At 46.8% G+C, this 22,514-nt stretch overlaps 1 protein-coding gene across 3 annotated transcripts in view; it reads left to right on the top strand.

Moving 5' to 3' along the window:
- The window catches only part of IGSF21 (immunoglobin superfamily member 21), a 1,410,224-nt gene that overhangs the window by 426,772 nt on the left and 960,938 nt on the right, over positions 1-22,514 (top strand). For all 3 annotated transcript variants that reach the window (XM_086920143.1, XM_086920145.1, XM_086920144.1), the window contains exon 2: positions 20,483-20,595. In XM_086920143.1, the coding sequence (XP_086776269.1) occupies positions 20,483-20,595 (113 nt within the window). The remainder of the gene's footprint in view (positions 1-20,482; positions 20,596-22,514) is intronic.

Here is a 22,514-nt window from a genome sequence, read left to right as displayed (position 1 = left end):
AAATAAGAGAGGAACTAAATCGTTGACATGCATTGGCTTAACGTCTTAAACACTCATTGTTCATAAATCAATCCATGTTTTTGGCATCAATGTTGTTAAGGGCATGAAGATCGGGTCAGTTATCAGGTCATACGGCAGATAACTGTCTATTGTAAGTACATATCTCGTCTTTGCCCTTGAATTGGATATTTGTATCAACTTCACAATAACACTGGCCGGCTCGTTTTATGCATTCATTTCACAGGGGAACAAATGCTGCAGCTCGGCAACAGAGCCAGAGACATGCAGCCAGGGCCTTGGGTTTCGCTGTAGGGGAGGTTAGAATGGGGAGGGGTCTGAGAACAAAATACATAATGGCAGATTAGTAGTCTAACACTTACGATTACCGAGTTTAAGGTACCACAACACATGTGCATGGTGCTTGCATCCACTCCTATGTGTGACAAATGGGAAAGGTTGGGATCTATGCCTGTAAATTATGGACGGCTGCTCTCACACAGGGAGGGAGACTCCAGCAACCCAAACCATGATGCTGACAGCATTACTGGCCTTTAGAGAATAATGCCATAGACTACAATGGTAATGATTCACTATGAAGGGCTTGAGGACAGTAAGCCCTGCGTCCTACGTCACAGTTCAGAAAGTTGATTTACTGCCTGGCTTCCGTCTCCTGATTCAGAGATAGCAGGTCACTCAGTCTGGAACAGACAGCCCAAACTTAAATATACATCGATTTGTTTAGAGATACAATTGTTTCTCAAAATAAATAAATCTTTTTAATATTTGTACAGAAATGTGAAGGAAATAATTTCAGGGGGGTGCAGCCCCAGAGCCCTAATGGAGAAGCCGCCCCTGCAAATGTCGAGATCAACTTGGTTTGCAGTGATGCCTTTAACACAAGAGAGCTCTGAGGGGCTATAAACAAGTCCAGCAACCATAAGATGGGATATGGCTATATGACAGGCAGTAACAGATGCAGGTGGTGCAGTTTATTTGGATAAATAGGGTGTGCTAGACAAGGTTCCTCTGGGGTCTTCTTGATCATAGTGCTTTTCAAAGTACTCATAAAACTCCTTTTTTTTCTGCAAAACAGATAGTGCTTCAGGACTCTCATTAGGGACATGAAAAGCGCTATACAAATAGCACTACAGTACAATCCTCGAATACTAGAGGTAAACTTGTTTCATCTGGGGCAGCAGACACTGGGTAACTCCACTTAAAAGAGCCAAAGAGAACCACTCTAGGTTCCTCCATCTCCTGCAAGTTCCTCTTTACTTTATGGAAGAACTTTGAGCCTCTTTTGATGATTACGCTGGAGAGTGCCAAGGGAACATTAGTTCAATGGTGTGCGGTGTATATTCATTTACATAGGAGGCATTTGCTTGTGCATTTTCCACTTAAATGAAATGCCCATACACATGGACTATGGATTCATCAAAATACCAGTAGTAGCTAAAGTGATGTCATGCACCTTTCAACCCTCTGGTTACATGCAAAGGATGTCTTTTAAAAGGATAGCCTTTTATATATTGTTGAGAGATTAATAGAAGAGTGAGAAGAAAAAGATACAAAAAGCAGCTCTTAGAACACGGTTTCCAGCCTCTTCCTGTTGCTGACGTCATATCCTCTGAGGCCAGGAATAGCTGCAGCAGAGCGAGGTGTACCAAAGGGGAAGTCAGGGGTGGCGGCCCCTACAACTGGCTAGCCGTTAATGGTGTCCATGCATATACACCAAGGGGCAGATTTACAAACATTTCATGAAACACAGGGCAGCAAGCAAAATGGCTGTGCTGCATGAAAATTAGACTGTAGAAATGCGCCATATCTATTGAGATATGGTGCATTCCTGCTGTCTGCTAGCACTGGTGCACTGTGTGCTGCCTAGCACCAACACAGACACTCTTGCACCATGGCCATGGTGCAAGGGTACCTGGGTTACAAGCAGTTTTGTTTTAGTGCAGGAAGGGAAACCTTCATGCGCTAAAAGAATCCATAGAGGCATGTTTTTCTCGCCAGAATGCAGTGCGCAGAGAAAGAGTAAGTAAGAAGGAGAAATGTAAACATTTCTCCCTGTTACACCTGGTTTAGAGCGGCACATCATTCTGGCTCAATCTCAGGCTTAGGTGTATTAATAAACCTGGGATTGCATCAAAATAAAAGGGTGGATGCATGAGAATGGCCACACTTCACCCATGGTACATCTCACCGTTGCAAAGTCTCTGTTACTTCTTGGGAATAATCCCACGCAAAGCCATGCTAATTTAATATGCACATTTTAGGAAATTCCAAGTAACATTTTGCATTGTGGCTGTACCTACAAAAATGGTGCAACCACGATGAAAAATGATAGTACATCTGGCCCCTTGTGTAGGGAAACAACCTTTACAACGCAACTTTTACAACGCACTACCATTACAACAAATCTTTTACAACGCAACATCCATTACAATGCATGCCATTACAACGCAACCATTACAACACATGACACTACAATGCATACCACTACAACGCATGTCATTACAACGCAGTCATTACAGCGCAGTCATTACAACGCATACCATTAAAACGCATACCATCACAACACATAGTACCCTTACACTATCCAGCACTTACCCAACTGTTGCACCCCGTGGAGTTAGAATAGTAATTTTTACCCCTACACTATCCAACACTTACCCTACTGTTGCACCTCCTGGAGTTAGAATAGTAATTTTTACCCCTACACTATCCAACACTTACCCTACTGTAGCATCCCCTGGAGTTAGAATAGTAATTTTTACCCCTACACTATCCAATACTTACCATACATGCAATGTAATAGTTTGCATTGTAACGGTAGTATGCGTTGTAATGGAATGCGTTGCAAAGGTAGTTTTGAGAAATGCCTTGTAATGGCATGCGTTTTAATGGAATGCATTGTAATGGATGTTGCATTGTAAAAGTTTTGTTGTAATGGCATGCGTTGTAAAAGTATGCGTTTAGCGCCATGAAACCATCCCGGTATAAGCGCGCTTAATAAATATGTTAAAATTCAAGTCAATTCAAGTTGAAACGTCATACATCCCTTGTGTATTGTCCCCTGTGCCTGATGTAGCTCTATGGATCTGCTCAACTATGAAAGTCCACAAAAGGCGTTCCATGCCTTAAAATCCCCAGGAACACAGAGTAACAAAGTACTCACCATGGTTTAGCTTGTCTGTCATGCCCTCCCTGCATGTAAGTACTTCCGACATTGTCAAAGAAAACTACTTCAAAATCCTCTCGCTCCCACACAAGATCATATCCGACCACAATTCTCTGCAGCCGCAATCTATTACTGCCTGAGATTACTGCACTGTAGTAAGAAAAGAGGGACATATTGTTTACCATGTAGTGCTCCTAGAGAATGCAAAAGTTAAGATGCTCTCATTTAATCCAATCTTTATAAGTGCATTGGCGTAAGATTGGTAGTCATTATATTGTAAGTAGGGGATGCCCTTAAATTGTACGGTAAGAGGGGATGGAACTTCTGCTGTAAGCGTGGCCTAACCTTGATATGCACATGAGAGGTCATACATAAATTGGAAGTGTTTAATACTCTAGCATGTCTTCATTCTGTATGTACGAGCTTTCCGCATACTGCACAGTAAGTGAGAAGCACCGTATATTATATATTATATGTACTGTAGATGGAGCTGTACTAATGCAGTGTGAGGAGACTTTATTCTGGTCAGTCAGCTGCAGATTGCCGGACACTGCACAGTAAATAGGAAGGTATAGGACGTCTTTGGGTGGTAGCTTTCCGTCTACTGAACAGTAAGTGGGGCGTTCCTTAGTTTGTACAGTATATGAGCTGTCCTTATGTTGTTTTGTAGCCTACATACTGTACACTTAGTGAAAGGTTTCTTCAATCTGTACAGTAATTAGGAGATGCATTCTATAATAATTGGTAGATTTACTTATACTGTAAATGCAAGCATCCAATATAGCCTTAAAGGCCGACATAGTGGGCGCCACAGTCCATTAAATGCTCGAGCCTTTAACGCTGGACCACGCGTTTAATAGACGGGAGAATCCACTGCGGAGGGCACTAAGGCTATTCGAACATTCCGCCCCTAGAGGGCTGGATGTTCTAATTTGTAAAACAAAGGCCTCACAGAGCCAGAGGGGGTTGAAATCCCCTCAGGCTCCATGTGTACTTTGTTAAACATTGGAATGTTTATGCTCTAGGCTTCTACCAGCCATCAGCAGCCTGAAGCGCACCATTGTTTTCAATGGAGCGCTCAACTTTCCAATGTTCTTATACAGACTAATGTCCATTACTTTAGAGGCCCTTATATAGTAAGTGGAGCTGCCTTTATGCTGCACAGTATGCGCCGTGTGCATTTTTCTATATATAAATGTCCTCATATTATAAATGAGAGCTGAACTAAAACTGTCTAAGGAGTCCTTTGAGGTTTTACTGTACAGGAAGCAGACAATGTCCTTGTACTGTATTGTAAGAAGGATGATCTCTTCAAATTGAAGATGTTTCTTTGCATTGCACATTACATTAGGTGGAAGGTGTCCATACACCGCACAGAAAGAGGAAGGTGCCACATACTATAAATGGGAGGGCCCCTCATTCTTTGGAAGGGGGGTGTCCTATTACTGTGTTGGGTGTCCTTATACAGTGTTGTTGGTGAGACCGGCTCTTAGCACTGGTGAGGTCCCTCACATTGAAGATGACAGCTGCACTCATACTGTGCGACAAGTCCTTATGCTGTATGGTAAGTGGGATGTGGCCATATACTATAAGTGGTTGGAGACCTAGTTCTGTGAAAGGGAGCTGTCCAAACTGTCGGCCAGTGGACAGTACATGGAGCGGTGCAGGGTGGGACTGGCCTACAGGGCAAACAGGCAGTGCCTGATGGGCTGGTCTGACATGTCAGTGGTGGGCCATTTTTTAGCAGTACGTGGGCCTTTTTATTAGCAGGTGGACAGTTTTTACTGTTGATTTCCCTGATCTTACCACATGCGAGCCTGTAGCACACACACATGCATACAGTCTTGCCTACCTAGCTAAATATACATATAGCGTGTCTTTACAAGTTTAAAAACGGGCTGATATGCAAATGTGGGCCACATTTTTAGTTATCTGAATCCCTAATGGGGGGGTATTTTTATTTTGGTGCCAGGGTCTGTTTTTTGTCCCAGTCCCCCCCTGAAGAGGAACACTGTAAATTTGCACTGGCCTTAGGCTGTAACTGCTTATATCGTCCCACCTGTGTGTTAAAGATTAGACTGCAAAACGTCAACATTATCGGCGCCATCTTGCCCCCTTTCCAGGCCCATTCGTGCGCGTAAGCGGCAGCCATTTTGAGCACCATGGCCTCCCTGCCCCTCACTAATAGCCAGCGCGTCTCTCTCTCTCTCTCTCTCTCAACCTCACAAGCAGTCCCCCGCACACTGACAACCCCCGCTCTCTCATGTCTTGGGTCATAAACCCCTCTCCAGCGCAGTTTCACCACTGAATCTCATCCTGTTCCCAGCGCGACACCTCCCCTCATTCCTTTCATGGCCTCAAACCCTTTTGATGCAAACCCCCTTTTCCTGTATCCCCGTTTGTCTTCCCTGTTCCCAGACCGCCACCTGGCTCTGCGGATACTGTTTATTACCCCGTACAGTAGGAAGCCTCCCCTCCCCATCAAAAGACCCCCGAACCGATCAAAGCCCCCACCCCATGAGATCCGATCAACCCCATGCATTCCGTGAATCGGCGGAATGCCCTGCTGTGTGACAACTATCACCTGTTGTGACCGGGGTGGGGAATCCAACTGTAAATGTGTGTGGGAACGGGCCTGAAGGGGAGATTCCGAGGATGTCCTTTCATACTTCAAAGCATTGCAAGAATGTGTTACATACAATAAAGTTCGTAAACCTGTGTATAAGAGGCCAGGCCTCAGAGATGCGGGTAGAGCACCTCGTGACGATACTTGCTGTCTGAATTGATGTGTTCTCCTCCGGAGAGAATAAAATCCTCGTTTCCCGCCTTCCAGTCTCCAGCGCCTGCTTCTTCATTGATTAATATTGGTGGGTCATAGAGGCGATACCGCCGGGCAACATAAAAGGGTCTTTGGTTACCGGTTGTCTTTGGAACCCTTTTTAACAATTGGCGTCCCAAACGTGGGGCCCATCAGCGACTCGTGGATCCAGTGGGAGAGGTCCTGACGACAGAGTGAACGACTGCAACGATCGGAAGGTACCCTGTCCGATAGACCCTCGTCTGACAGCCGATCATCCGAACTTCACTGGTTCCGAACAGACCTCTCTCGAGTGATCTGCGGTCCTGACTGGGAACCATCAGGAGTGCCACGAGAAGTACGAAGAGAAGAGGACGATCGGGCGCTGGATTCGGAAGACGAGAAACTGTCCATGCGGTCCGGGTAAGGTCGTGTAAACACGACGAATTGCGAAAGTGATAGATAATTGAAAGAAATTGATAATTGTTGCGAAAATACTAGTATTACTCTTTGTTAATTTATTGGAGATTCACTGTCTACAAACGGAGAAACAACAGGCTCTCCCTTTATAAACAGCGAAGGATAGGTACGCACCCGTCGGACCTATTTTTCTCCCCCACTGAACAATTGCCCCTTTGCCCCATTGATTAACTGTTATAGATTGTTTTCTGGAGATTCTCTGTCTGAAAACAGGGAAGATTAGGTCCCCTCTTTACAGATAGTGAAAGGGTAGGTGACGCGAACCTTTGCGAGCCTACTTATTCTCCCCATTGACCATATTGATTTTTTATTTTTGACCTAACGTTGATTGATTGCTCAGAATTGGTTCATGAGGTATTCACTACGTGCAAACAACGTGGAATAGAAATATTCTGTCTAGTCTTTGCGCGCAGTGATAAGATAGGTAGTGCTGACTATTATCCCATTGTGATCCGTCATGCCTGTCTTCTCCCCACTGGTCAGTAGCCTGTTTAACCCGGACCGCTTATTAGAGATGAACCATCCGGCTCCGCTGGAAGGCACCCCTAATAAGGACATGTTCACAAAGCGTGGATTAGTCGCTATAGCCTATAGCCAACTGTGGCATAAATATACGAAAAAGGATCGAGAAAGTCAGTGGCCGCTGATAGGATCCTTCGAAGACGATAGAATAATCACACTAGAAACAGCTCTTGGTAAAAACAAGACGACGTCCACTATGCTTGACAGCTTCGGCATGTGGCGAAAAGAAGCCGAACAACGCAAAAAGAGAACTGAGAGTAGGTTGGGAAAAGAGCTGCGGAAAGCAGCCCACCTAGCAGCCCAGAAATTAGAGAAAGAGATAAAAGAAAGAGAGGATACCAAACAGAAGCTAGAAACAGAAACATCAAGCCAGTGCCTGGTTAGAACTCCCTCCACGCTCTACCCTGATTTGCACTCGAAACAGCGAACCAACGATGATCTGCTGCTAGGTCCTCCGATCATCCACATGCCCCCTCCATATGCCCCTTCCCAACCCTTAGCCCAACACCCACTATCCCCAGGTACCAGCGAGAGCAGCCCCGCGGCTTCAGCCCCCATGGCCTCCGTGCCGGCTGAACTCCTCGTATTAGATGTTACGCAAACGACAACGCCGGGCGACCCAGAAGCCCGAAGGGTTGGTCCTGTTAGAGCATATAGACTAAGCAAACATGAACGAGCAGGGGTCGATAAGATAGCGAAGATACTGGTAGAGAAGAAGGAGGATGAAGAATCCGTCATGGATGTGTTTAATTCTTATACCGGGAGTCACAGACGACACTTTACTGTACAACTGTGCTACCACGTCTTAAACGCATACGAGGACCGATATCAAGAAAAAGGTCCACAGAGCCTAACGACTCTGTACCGGAAGGTTGATATCGGGGATGAGAGTGAGAGTGATGTGACGGACCTCCTTACGCGTACGCTTGAGGTTTTCCGCCACCTCACTGAACAAAAGCCAAAAACCGAATCCACTACCTCCGTAGCAATCCACCCACAAACTGAACGACCTAACACTATGATGCCGATACGAGAGGCTGCCCCTTACTGGGTTCCTCCACGAGGTGAAGGGACTCACGATGATGCAAACAACAAAGACGCAAAGGGAAGGGTAGTGTACAATTGGGTCTACCAACCATGGGACCGGCAAGAGATTCTGACCTTCCGGAAATCTCTGCCAGACCTACGTAAAAACCCCACCGCCTTCTATACTGAGTTGGGTACGGCCCTAGGATCGACGATTATGACTCTAGCCGACATCGACTTGTTTTTCGGGTTATGTCTGCCAGCTGATGTGTGGAAGCAAATCCGGAAAGTCGACCACACTGAGCTGTTTGGACATAACTGGTCACAACTTGATGGCATAGATAGACAACGAGAACCCGGACAAAAGCCTTTAAAAGCCATTTTGGACCTCCCGGATAAAATTGTGCAGAAATTAAAAACCATGATCCCAGAAAAGAAAGTGGACTGGTCGATAGTAACGGCTTGTCGCCAGAAACCCCAGGAAGATGTATCGGAATACTTCTCCCGGTTTGAAACGGTGTTCTCCGATTACAGCGGCCAGGACCTGACCACTGCAACCGGACACCATCTGTTTGTCCAGAATTACGTTAAGGGCTTATCACCTGAGGTCTCGCAGAAACTGCAGGCCAGTGAAAGTAGTTGGGCGGCCTCCAAACCTACGGCTATCCTTCAGATGGCCCAATATTATGAACATCAGAAAAACGAAAACGACAGAACTACAGAGAGAAAGAAGAAAGAATTAAAGGAGAGGGTGATGATAGCACAACTGCAAGGGGTTACTCTGGGACGAGACCAATACCGGGGAAACCATCAGATGAACGTCCCTAAAACGGCACCTCCCAAAGACCGTGCTTCAACTCCCCACATTGGACGTACAGACATTAGGGAAGACCAGTGTGCCTTCTGTAAAGGATCGGGCCACTGGAAATCACAGTGCCCGGTTCTTTTGGAACTTACCAGAAATAGGGATCCTAGAGATTCAGCAAACGAACCAAGAAATAGGGGACCACAGCGAGGGCCCCCAAACAACGCAACTAATGATAGATCCAGTAGACCGAACACATTTGATCGACCCCGACAAAACCAATGCCAGCAATCTGACTACGATGACGTTCATGACTTTGCATAGGACTGCCTAGGGCAAGGGAGGGATCCAGTCGAGCTCCATGTTGACCAGCAAGGCCCTTATGTCACTGCTAAGGTCTTGGGTACAAAGTCACCATTCCTGGTAGACACTGGCGCAACACGTAGTGCATTATCTAAACGACTGATTCCAAGGGCACCCTTGTCTGGCTTACTAATAACATCGACAGGTTTCGATGGGACGCCCTCCACTAACCCTTTGTCCGCCCCAATCCTCTTTGACTTAGAAAACAACACCACTGACACCACGTTTTTACTCTCCTCCAATAGCCCTGACGCAATTATGGGACTCGACCTATTGAAACACTTCCGAGCAACGATTAGATGTTCTCAAGATGGAGTCCGAGTTTTTCTTTACGACAATCCTGTTCTGCTTAGACAGTGCCCCCCCAGACACATGTTTTCCATCACCGACGCCGACACTTCCCTGCTCGACACTCTGCCTCCGTATCTGTGGGCCAAAACGGATTCGGATGTAGGGCGCATGATGATCGACCCAGTACACATCACGGTTCGACCAGATGCAACACTCCCAAAACTTCCACAATATCGAATATCACCCGAGGGCGAGAAGGCATTGGTAGAAATCATCCAATCACTGATAGACGCAGGAGTGGTAGAGGAAGTAGTTAGCAACATTTGCAACAGCCCAATCTTGCCCATCATTAAGAAACAGGGAGAAGGAGATGAGAAAGCATACCGCTTCATCATTGACCTTCGAGAGATCAACAAAGTGGTGGTACCCCAGTACCCTGTGGTCTCAGACATTACCACCATCCTGACTTTGATTCCCTCTACTGCCACCACCTTCACTGTCATTGACCTCAAAAATGCATTCTTCTCTATCCCCATCCACCCAGATAGCCGATATCTCTTCGGCTTCACCCTAAAAGCCCGCTCATATAGGTTCTGCCGAGCACCCCAGGGCTACACAGAAAGCCCTAGCATCTACAGCCAGGCCCTCAAGAGACAACTGGATCAAGTCCAGCTACCCGATGGAGTGGTATTAGTACAATATGTCGATGACATCCTCTTGGCAGCCGACACCACTCCACTAGCTGTCACCGCCACCATTCAACTCCTGCATTTCCTTGCAGGAAATGGCCACAAGGTCTCTAAGAAGAAGTTGCAATTCTGCCAACCCCAGGTCACTTACCTAGGCCACCTTTTGTCCAAAGACGGAAGGAAACTGACTCCTGACCGGATCCAAACCATTCTCGACACCCCCGTCCCTAAGACCCAGAAACAGGTCCGCTCCCTACTAGGCCTCACCTCCTTCTGCCGACAGTGGCTGCCCAACTTTAGCCTCGTAGTAAAACCACTGCTTTCATTGTTAGCAAAGGACGTCCCTCTCCCACTCCCTTGGACCCCTGAGTGTCAGGCTTCTTTCGAGCAACTACGAGATGCCCTCTGCTCAGCCCCTGTGTTGGGTACCCCCGATTACACAAAGCCCTTCTCCCTTTACACCCATGAGAGGGAGGGGTGCGCTTTATCTGTCCTGACCCAGTCCATTGGCCCAAAGCAACGACCATGCGCTTACTTCTCAGCCACTCTTGACCCCGTAGCCAGAGCCCTGCCTGCTTGCCTTCGAGCCGTAGCTGCTGCCGCGATCTCTATCCGACAGAGTGAGGGGATCGTGCTCTCGAACTCCCTCACAGTACTGGTACCCCATGCAGTTGACACCCTCCTAAACCAAACCAAAACGCAACACCTGACAAGTGCACGACTGACAGGGTACGAACTGACTCTGCTCGCACCCCACATCACACTGAAGAGATGCACCACACTGAACCCAGCAACCCTGCTGCCCTTACCAGAAAACGATCCCAATGCGCACCCCGTACACGACTGTGTGACCCTCACAGACGAACAGACCAGAAGTAGGGTTGACCTCAGAGACACGGCTTTCCCCAACCCCGACGGAGAGCTGTGGGTGGACGGTTCTTGCATCAAGCTCCCCGATGGCACCACTTCGGCCGCCTATGCAGTCACCACGGCTCGAACTGTAGTCGAGACAGCCCGCATAACGCAACGATCTGCCCAGGCAGCGGAACTGATTGCCCTGACAAGAGCCTGTATTCTAGCAGCAGGTACCACAGCAAACGTTTACACCGACAGCCAGTATGCCTTCGGGGTGGTTCACCATTTCGGGCTCCTTTGGAGGGAGAGGGGATTCTTGACCTCACACGGCACCCCCATTTTGCACGGGGACCTAGTCTCCGCCTTGATCGAAGCCGTCCTTCTCCCCAAAAAGCTTGCAGTCATCAAATGCCAGGCACACAAAAAGGTGACAGACATTATTGGGCAGGGAAATGCACTAGCCGACCTCACTGCCCGAGCGACAGCTGAAAATAGGACGACAACACGCATGTACGTGACCAGGTCACAAGCAGAAAAATGGACTGACGCTAGGGACACTATCAGAGACATTCAAATGGCCAGCACACAACACGAACTGACTGAATGGACACGGGTGGGATTGAAAGATGACGAAGGCTGCTGGCGGACAAAAGACACGGACAAATGGTTGCTACCTGACTCGTATCTGATTCCCATACTGACTATGGCGCACTCCCCTGCCCACATAGGATCAGCCCCCATGATTGAACTTGTCTCCAGAGTTTGGCACAATGATAAGATCACAGAGTCCGCCAAACGCTTGGTCCAACAGTGTTTGATATGCCTGCAACACAATCCCGGGAAAGGAACTGTAGTACCCCGGGGAGGGTTTGGGGTCCCAAATCACCCGTTTGAAGTCCTGCAGATGGACTACATCCAACTAGACAGATGTCAAGGCCTGAAATATGTACTTGTGGTGGTATGCGCATTTAGCAAATGGGTGGAAGCATATCCAACCCGTGACAACACTGCTATGGCCACAGCAAAGGTACTGTTAAAGGAGTTTTTCCCCCGTTACGGCCTTTGTCGAATTTTGTGGAGCGACAATGGCCCCCACTTCGTAGCCGAAGTTATCCAACTCATTTTGAAGGGGTTGGGTGTAAAACAAAAGTTCCACGCAGTCTTCCACCCCCAATCTGCTGGACTAGTTGAACGACATAACGCCACACTGAAACTAAAATTGGCCAAAATAGTAGCTACCACAGGACTGAAATGGCCAGACGCACTCCCCCTGGCATTGCTCTCAATGCGTTCCACCCCCACCAAACACCACTTGACACCATACGAGGTTGTGTTCGGCCGGCCTATGAATGTTTGGTCTGCGCCGAAACCAACTTCCATTCATGACGTCCCGGACGTCCTAATGTCTGATTACTTATGCCAGTTGACTAAAACACTGTCTGTTATCCATCAACAGGTGCTGCATGCCATCCCTGACGCTTCCAGGGGTCCCGGACACACCATCCAACCCGGGGACTTCGTCCTGATCCGGAACTTCCAGCGTGCCAAGAGTCTGGAACCCCGGTGGACGGGCCCCTGGCAAGTCCTCATCACCACCCGAACAGCACTCCGGGTGGAGGGAAAACGAAACTGGCTGCATGCACACCACTGCAAGAAGATCTCCTCGACCCTGACCTCGACCGAAACCATCAACAGTCAAGAAGAGCTCCTGAACAAGGACCGACCGTCACTATCCTGCTATCCCGATACCGAAACACTTGAACTTTCAAAATTCTCTGATCCCACAGTACCATCAAGAGAAGGGTATTTCCTGCGTCGAAAAGAGGGAGTTACGGCTAAGTAGACCACAGACTGAGTTAAATCTCAGAACGGTGACCTAAACACTACCGAGGGTTACCCGGAGAGAAGCAAAGCAAAGTCTGTGGTTCTGCCCGCTACCGAGCCCCTTGAAGGTGATGGAAGCGCCAGATAAGAAGATGATGGAAGCGCCAAATAAGAAGATGACGAAGGAAACAGGAAATACCCACCACAGGAACCCGAAAGCAGACAGACTCCATAGCCCAAAGACTATTGCGCTCTTCATCACAATCCTCTTCTGCTTTCTCCTCATGACCACACTCTGGATTGTGGAAGAAAATGCACCTGCTCACGAAACATTCCTGACCACTGTCCAGCCTACCACCATGAAGGAACATTATCTGATCTCGCTCTCTCCCCAACTCAGAGAGAGGCGAAAGGAATTTTGGAATAACTCCTTCGTACAACTACTTCACCAGCACAACCTTGCCACCAATGCCACCAACTGTTGGATCTGTGGGTTGCTACCCCACGCCACTGGACACTCGATACCATTCATCCCTTCGCCTTTCTCAGTTCACGGTTCCTGTCTTGCCTGGCTGATGCTTCTGCAAGAAAGCTTTAAGGACAATGCCACCTCCAGCAAAACGGTAACGCATTTCTACCACGGGGTCTGGCGGAACAGAACAAAGACGCACTTCTGCCCGCAGACCAACAACAACACCATCCACTTGGACATCCCTGCTAAAGAACAAGTTGAAATGCAAGTGTTCAATAATCCAACCAGAACCACCTTCTCCTACCTGCGAAAACGAACGGCTGCCACTCTGACTGTGGCCCTGTCAGTCATCAACGTCACTGGCCACATGTGCATGGAAGGGCTTGGGACTCAGCTGGTAGGCCACAGTGCCTGCCGGTTTTCCAGAACTCTGGACTCCATCGACCCGCCTTCCTTTGTGGCATCTCCAAACACGTATTTCGTCTGCGGCACAAAGGCTTACACCTGGCTCCCCAAAGGCTGGGGGGGCACTTGTTTCATCTCCTTCATTCTTCCTCCGACATATGTGGCACCAGCAAATCATCACAGACAAAAACGAGCCAAGGACATCGAACAAGCCGATTCAACAGGAGCGCAATTCATCGATGCTATGAAAGGACTGGTCCCCCTCTGGGGCCCGATGGCAAACAGCCGTGCCATCCGACATCTGACTCAAGCAGTTGAGACAACAATGAACATCACGGCTGGTATCCTTGCTAACAACACCGCTGAACTTCAAGCGGTCTGCTTGGTGGCTCTCCAGAACCGCCTTGTCCTGGATGTGGTTCTTGCGGACCGTGGTGGAGCATGCCGCATCATTGGGTCCAGCTGCTGTACATACATACCGGACAACTCACCCTCTGTGTACAAAGCCATCGAACATCTCCACAGACTCTCTTCAGAAGTACACCAGGAACAAGAAGAATGGTCGCTTGGTGGTTGGTTCTGGAACACCATTAAGAACTGGGGTTGGAGACTGTTCACCATTATCCTGATTCCTGTAGTTGTGATATGCGGTCTATGCTTAGGAATTCAATGTCTGCCACCTCTGTGTTCATTTTGTGCAAATTGTATTTGCCCTAAGACTGTGGACTTTGAAAACGAACGTATGAGAGCAATATATGATGCCGAGGTTAGGAATTTGATGAAGATTGACATTGAGTAAGCAAGTTGGCTAAGATATGTTGAAAAGGGAGGACTGTTAAAGATTAGACTGCAAAACGTCAACATTATCGGCGCCATCTTGCCCCCTTTCCAGGCCCATTCGTGCGCGTAAGCGGCAGCCATTTTGAGCACCATGGCCTCCCTGCCCCTCACTAATAGCCAGCGCGTCTCTCTCTCTCTCTCTCTCTCAACCTCACAAGCAGTCCCCCGCACACTGACAACCCCCGCTCTCTCATGTCTTGGGTCATAAACCCCTCTCCAGCGCAGTTTCACCACTGAATCTCATCCTGTTCCCAGCGCGACACCTCCCCTCATTCCTTTCATGGCCTCAAACCCTTTTGATGCAAACCCCCTTTTCCTGTATCCCCGTTTGTCTTCCCTGTTCCCAGACCGCCACCTGGCTCTGCGGATACTGTTTATTACCCCGTACAGTAGGAAGCCTCCCCTCCCCATCAAAAGACCCCCGAACCGATCAAAGCCCCCACCCCATGAGATCCGATCAACCCCATGCATTCCGTGAATCGGCGGAATGCCCTGCTGTGTGACAACTATCACCTGTTGTGACCGGGGTGGGGAATCCAACTGTAAATGTGTGTGGGAACGGGCCTGAAGGGGAGATTCCGAGGATGTCCTTTCATACTTCAAAGCATTGCAAGAATGTGTTACATACAATAAAGTTCGTAAACCTGTGTATAAGAGGCCAGGCCTCAGAGATGCGGGTAGAGCACCTCGTGACGATACTTGCTGTCTGAATTGATGTGTTCTCCTCCGGAGAGAATAAAATCCTCGTTTCCCGCCTTCCAGTCTCCAGCGCCTGCTTCTTCATTGATTAATATTGGTGGGTCATAGAGGCGATACCGCCGGGCAACATAAAAGGGTCTTTGGTTACCGGTTGTCTTTGGAACCCTTTTTAACATGTGGACGGTGAGGATGTGCGGCTTTTCTATCGTAGGTGTGAGGAGCGCCTGCATTCCCTCATGGATGAACAGAAGTGCTATCCAAATCTATTGATTGATTGATTGATTAAGTGAGGAGTATGTGACATGTGTCTTCCTACTGAGGGTGGGAGCCATCATGTGATGATGCTTTGCCCTTTCCAGCAAGAGGAAGGGCCCCTTTCTTCAGTGTCAAAATGAAACCTGGGGGGGGGGGCATGCAAAGTACATTCAGGGGGCTCCATGCTCAGTACCCAGTCAGGAGCTCTCAGGCCAGGGGCTTGCTGCTGCCCATCCACAGGGCCAGAGGGGGCCCCCTGGAGTTCAGGACCCCCCGCACCGCAGGACTGCAGGGGCTATTCTTACGCCACTGCCTAAATAGTACTTGTGTCCTGTTGTATTTACTGGAAGTGCGAAATGCCTTTACAGTGTCAATATCCAAGGCCAAATCCGACTAATTGGGGCTTATTTACTAGGGCATTGCGTCACGGAGCACCACTTTTTAGGATGCTTGTGGCGCAGTGCCGTACTCCAAATTAAGCCACTTTGCATGGCTTAACACCGCTTTGTAAATATTGTACCCTTTCACACAGGCATCTGCGTGAAAGGGGCCTGCAATGGGCGTTGCTATGGTTATTCCACTGCCACACACATTGCTTTTTGATGCTGCCTTAGATTTACAAGGATCTGTAAATCTGAGGCAACGTCAAAAACTAACGCCACTGAAGAGCAAGAGTTAGATAAGTGCAATGAGGAGAAATGCTATTATTTCTTCTAGTTTTTGCTCTTTCTAGGTGTGCTGCATTCTGCAGCACACATAGAAGGAGCAAATTTTCTTCAACGATAGTTAATAGTTTAAAGTGTCCCTTCTTGCACATAAGCAATCCTCTCTGCAATGTGGGCTCCCTTGCGCCGTGGAGCAAGGGTGTTTGTGTTGGCGCTAGGCAGCTTTTTTTAGCACTACCGCAAGCAAATAAAAACACTGGGGTGTGCCGTACTCTTAAATACTGTGCATCCCTGTATTTTTTAAATGGCACAGCTAAATTGCTTACAGCACCGCACTGCTCCATTTCATTGTAAATATACCCCATAGATTGCAAACTACCATTTCAAAATTCGAACCTGCTGGCCTCATGTGTCAAATCACTCAATTTGTTAATGGTTGCAATTGTATCCTTCAGAGGAATATTTTCATGGATTTAAAGTAGCACACTATGATTGGGAAGATTTCCATTTACAATTTTGTTGTACATTTTAGATTGAAAAAGTAAAATAACATTGTAAACATGATTAATACCGTTTATAGTGTACTCTTTCCAAATCGAAAATGGCTGCTCGAAAGGATACAATTGCAGTCTCTTCATATTGTACCGTGGACTTGGGTAGAGGGACGGGTTCCTCATATTGAAGGTGAAGGCTTTCTCTACAATGCACTGTAACTGGGTTGTGCCTAGTACTCTGGTCCACTTCATTTCCTCGTTTGTAAAAAAGTACTGGGCAGATTTACAAGAAACTGAAGAGATGCGTCAGTTTCCCTGCTCCAGCCTGCGATACCCTTGCGCCACCATGGATGTGCCGTATTTACAATACGGGGCACCATGGCGCAAGGATTGACAGATGCGTCAGAAATTCTGACGCATCTGTTGGCCCAAAAGTCACGCATTGATGGAGTTGTGTCGCAAGCACGATGCAGCTCCAGCAATGCATGTTGAGGCTTATACTTATTGAACTGCGGCACTCCTTACACCTGCTCCAAGCAGTGGCGTCCCAAAAGTGGCGCAGTGAAATCTTGTAGAAAGACCGCTTCACTTTTACAAGGCTTTCCTGCGTGGGAACGCCCACCCTGCATATATTATACCTGACACAGGTATAATGTGACGCAGGGCTTCACAACGTCAAGCATCTCCCTAGATGCGTTACATTGTAAATTGGCCGCATTGTTTAAGCCGCCGCTGCGTCATAAAAGTGGCACAACAGCGGCGCAAAAGTGTCACAAGGGGCTAGTAAATCTGCCCCTAAGTACCTGGGCCCTTCTCAGGAGACCACCACAGCTTGCACCAGCCATTTCCCCTGGCAGAACAGCCAGTGCCAGTACCAACACAACTACTAACTGTCACATGCCTACAAATTGGAACATTTAGACTATTCCAGAGCACACAAAATTAGAAGAATGGACTTGGGCGGCAGGTATTTTTATATTTTGATGTGTGTTGCATTATCAAACACTCTGTTGTTCTGATCACCTCAAAATTAGACGAACATCGCCATCACATGGTAGATTGTCATGTGTCATTGTTTATTGTTAATTACCAGGTAGAGCACCGGCAAACACAGGATAAAATTAAGAACTATCGTCACAAAAAATGCAATTGCACGACCAAGTTGATTTATGCATAACAATTTGCCATGGCCGCCATATAATCCATCTGTTGCATAATTGGCAGATTTTACCCAAAAAATATTTGTAACTCAAACAGACCAAAAGTTGTTAAAATTGTTTCCCACGCATTGTGCAGCCCCAGACACGCTGTGAAAGTTTTTCTGTACCTAGGAATTAAAATGGTTATTGCCCAGAGAGTGCAACATCTCCAACTGAAATATGGCTGTATGGAAGGCCTATTGTCTTTGGCAGGTAAAAAAAATAATACTCAAATGCAAACAAACAGGGTAGAAATTGCGACTCCTTCTTTGTCATGATCGTTTTTAGTTCTACTGTTCCAACATTATTGTTCACAGCACAGCGACGGTTCTCAAAGTCTCTCAAGCGACTAGAAGAGTCAATTTTTTTTTTTATTATTCAGATGTCTTCAATCCTTAAGCACCTCCTAGAGGGGCATATATATTGAATATGAACGCACTATATTGTTCTGCGGAGTCAATATTGAATCAAAAAATGCCTTCCGGCGACCTCTTTAGTGTGAACAGAGGATAATCCCACAATCGAACAAACCTTTTATAACGGAGGTGAATAAAAAAAAATAGGTGCAACTTTCATTGTAATAGTTTATAATAGTAAATGTAGGCTTGTTTTCAGCTAAATGCAGCCTTGTATATCTTTAAATCAAGCTATTTTACTCTGGGAGCGAGGTATAATGGAGAGTGATAATGAAGTGGCGTTTCAGTGCTTCCATACAAGACAAAAAATAATAATTGGCGCGGGTTTCATTTTGAAAGGGATTTGCAGAGTAGGTATAATTTTCTTCCTTTAGAAATCTGTGTATTTGTACACCATTAAAACGCTTTTTGTGTTAATGTGTTGAATTGCTAAAATATCAAAGCAGCTAGGCAATAATGCCATAGAATGCGTTACATATTTAGTTCTTAAACACGTAATCTGCTGCATAATTTGCCATCCTTTGGCGGATGATGCGCCTTTGTTTGTTGCATCCGTGCTGCCTAATTTGATTCTCTGTTGTTCCTTAACCCCAATGGCCCTGCTTTTTTTTTTTTTTTATTTTTTTTTTTTAATTTCTTTATTTGCAAGTTAGGTCACTGTATATTGTATAGGCATTTGCACAGTAGTTCTCCACGTTGTGACATATATTTCAGTATACAATGCAAACATTTACATTTTCTGTTTTCTGCGTTCAATAATGTCCCAACTCCCTTAAAACCCTCCCTGCTCCCTCCCCCCCCCGCACTCAACGTTCCACATAACAGCAATATATTGGTTTTGCATCAATATGTACAATACAATCTGTATCCAGTAGGGTACCGGTCCCCGTTTACATCATATATGCATATCAGATCGTTCCCAGTGTGTCTGCAGCTCAGCTCCCGTGTACATTCGGTCATGGGCGTAGTATCCCCCTGTGAGAGATGACAGACTCAGACTAGTCCTCTTGGTCCTGCACGCCTTGCTCGAATGCTATGAGTAGGGCGTTCCATTCCATTGAGATGGGATGTTTCCTAAGGCCTCTACCCTCTTCCCTGCCTAGTTCCTGTCCCTCGGCCTTGCCCCACCTGACCACCTCCCCGCCCCAGGTCTCTATGTCTGGCGGCCTTGCCGACTTCCATCTCATCGCCACTGACCTCTTCGCTATTAGCAATGCCAGATCCACAAATCTGGATTCCACACTTCTCTTTTTCTCTTTGTGTCCTATCCCCAGCATGCAATAAGAGGCGGATGTGTAGGGCCTATCCGGCACTATATCATTCAGTATGTGATGTATCGTGTCCCAGTAGTGTCCCAGCTTAGAGCATCCCCAGAACATGTGTAACATGCCTGCGTCTTCCTGCCGGCATCTGGGGCAAGTATCGGGCGCTGTCGGGAACATTATGTGAATTCTGCGGGGAGTCAAGTATGCCCTGTGTATAATCATCAATTCCCCAATGGCCCTGCTTATACCATCATTTTGTAGAAAGGGGTCCTCATTAGGTGGGAGCCTTCCCTTGCACTCTGGCTGCACTGTGGTCGGTGGGGGGTGCTTCTGTGCTGCAAGGAGCTGCTCTCATGATGTGCATGGTGGATGTCCTTGCACTCTGAGATGTTCATGTGCTCAACAGAATGTAGGAGGTATGTTCATACATTAGGTCATTGGTATCTTTAACCTTATGAAAATAGTGGTCCATGGACCCTTGAGTTGTAAAGCTGGGTCCTGTGTAGCACAAAGGGGTTCTTGTGAACAAGCTTTATGGTACAGGTGTTGTGAATAGGTGTGCTCCCAGAATTTTGAGATGGGATTATTGACGGAACGAAATATTGTGACCACGATATCGAGGCCAAAATGTCGAAAGGTAAGTAGAGTTTTTTATACCTAACTCCACATCCATCATCAAGTGAATAGATGTGGAGTTTGGAATAGAAAATCTATAGTGGATCATAAAGTGTAATCTTCAAGGTGCAGGCATGTGTACTACCGTAGGATTTGGGAAGTGCTCTTTGTGGTGCTGACTATAGTAGCATAAACTGCCGGAGGTACCGCTGTTATATTAAATTCCCTCGTACTACGCTCATCAGATATGTGATGTCTCCACACCATTTCCATCAGGTGTACTCCTAGGCTGTCGGTAACTCATCTTTTCTTTCTCCACAGGATACCTGACCGTCACTATAGAACCCCTTCCACCGGTGGTGGTTGGAGACGCAGTCACTCTCAAGTGCAACTTCAAGACCGATGGACGGATGCGAGAAATTGTGTGGTACCGGGTGAGTGCTCCCACCAACTAAGTCTTAGACACAGATTCTGCCATTCCCCCACTGCACAACCCCTCCGTCCCATTTCTCACACTGTGTTATAATTTTCCCCGCCATTTCCGCCGATTACACCAAACTCTTCCCCTAAACTAAACCGGATTGTGCTATTCCAGATAATCACACCATGATGGGTGTCAATGCACTTACATAAACCACATTTATCCTGTCTCCCCTCAAATACACATTATTATAGATATATGGACATTATTTCCAGCAGCAACACAACTCTGACCCTGACGATCACAAATACTAACAGAAGGATTATTTGTCTTTCCCAAATCTACACTACACAGCAAATTAGCTTTCTCATCTTACTTCCTCTTGATGCTGTAAATGCACATGACTAATAAAACCATTCACAGACCTTTACTACCCTAATACTTCCCCCCACAATGCTCTTCAAGGCATCTAATACAGCATCCCCCAACACTTTGCTTATAGAGGCTCCATTGTCGGCTCCACATTGAGAGAACATGGAGGCCCGTTCTACTCCACTAAGGGGTGAGATGTGAACTGTGGCCTTGTGTCAATGTAAGAACCCATTTTATAGAAGCATCAGAGGGCATCTGAAGGGATATTGTACTCTGTGACTTTCTCTGGAATTATCCCCTCATTCCAAGAGAGGTTTATTCTTGATGGCCATTCAAGCCTTGACCTCTCAGTAGAGAAAGGGTGTATCCAGCCTTTTCAAAAGTGTGCACCTTAATCTTACTCTGCATCCAGACCTCCATTGATGCTTGATTCTTCAACCTATTTGACTCACTTCTCTCCTGCTTGACACTCGCGCACATGATTGGCACCAGCTCTTTCGCTATCACTAGGTCAAAATGACAGGTTGATGTTAGCCCATCAAAGAGCTATCACTGACCGGGTGAAAAGCTTTTATCACCTCTTTCAAAGGTGCAGACTTTCATGTGCCTCTTGTACACTTTCATGAAAATATGTTTGACAAAAAGCACGTTATTCGAAATGGTATGACAATGTGTACAATGTTCTACCCTGGGCGCAATAAAAAATTGACTTCTTTGCAGAGATGGGATCTTCAACTTGTGTCCCTTGCAAAGGAGACTTGTGTAAACTGTGTGTATATCATATTAATCACATTATAAACTCAGGCACATCTGGAGTAGTTCCCATAGATCATTCCATTCACTTCCACACAGCAGAATGAGTTCCAATGGATCAAAGCATTCACAAACACACAGCAGGATGATTTTTCATATATCACCCTATTTGCACATACACAGCTGGACGAGTTCCCGTGGAATCACACACCTGGATCAGTTGCCCTGTATCTCACTATTTACTCACAGTCCAGGGAGTTCCCATAGATTACACAATTCACATACAGCGAGCTGGATGAGTTCCTATCACTTCCAATGTTGACTCACACACATTTGCATTAGTTGTCCTTAATCACACTAGTTGGTTTGCACAGAGCTGAATTCATTTTTAATAAATCACACTGTTCATTAATAGGCAATTGAGATCTCACAGAGCTCAATTTTGACTCATACACAGCTACTGAGTTCTCACAATGACATTGTATTCTTATCACAGCTTGATGAGTTCTTATGGAGCCCTTGTTGGTGTATACACAGCTACATAAATTGTCATGCAGCCCATTGTTATGTCATGCACACCTGGAAGAGTTCTCATAGAGCCCACTGTTGGCTCATACACAGCTGAATGAGTTCTCACAGAGCCCATTGTTGGCTCATGCACAACTGTATGATTACTCATAGGGCCCTTTGTTGACTCTTGCACAGCGTGATGAGTTCTCACAGAGCCCATTATTGGCTCGTACACAGCTTGGTATGTTCATGCAGCCCATAGTTGTCTTATATACAGCATGATGAGTTCTCACGGAG

This window comes from Lissotriton vulgaris, chromosome 5, assembly GCF_964263255.1.
Source record: "Lissotriton vulgaris chromosome 5, aLisVul1.2, whole genome shotgun sequence".
NCBI lineage: Eukaryota > Metazoa > Chordata > Amphibia > Caudata > Salamandridae > Lissotriton > Lissotriton vulgaris.
This window is presented reverse-complemented; position numbering and strand designations above follow the sequence as displayed.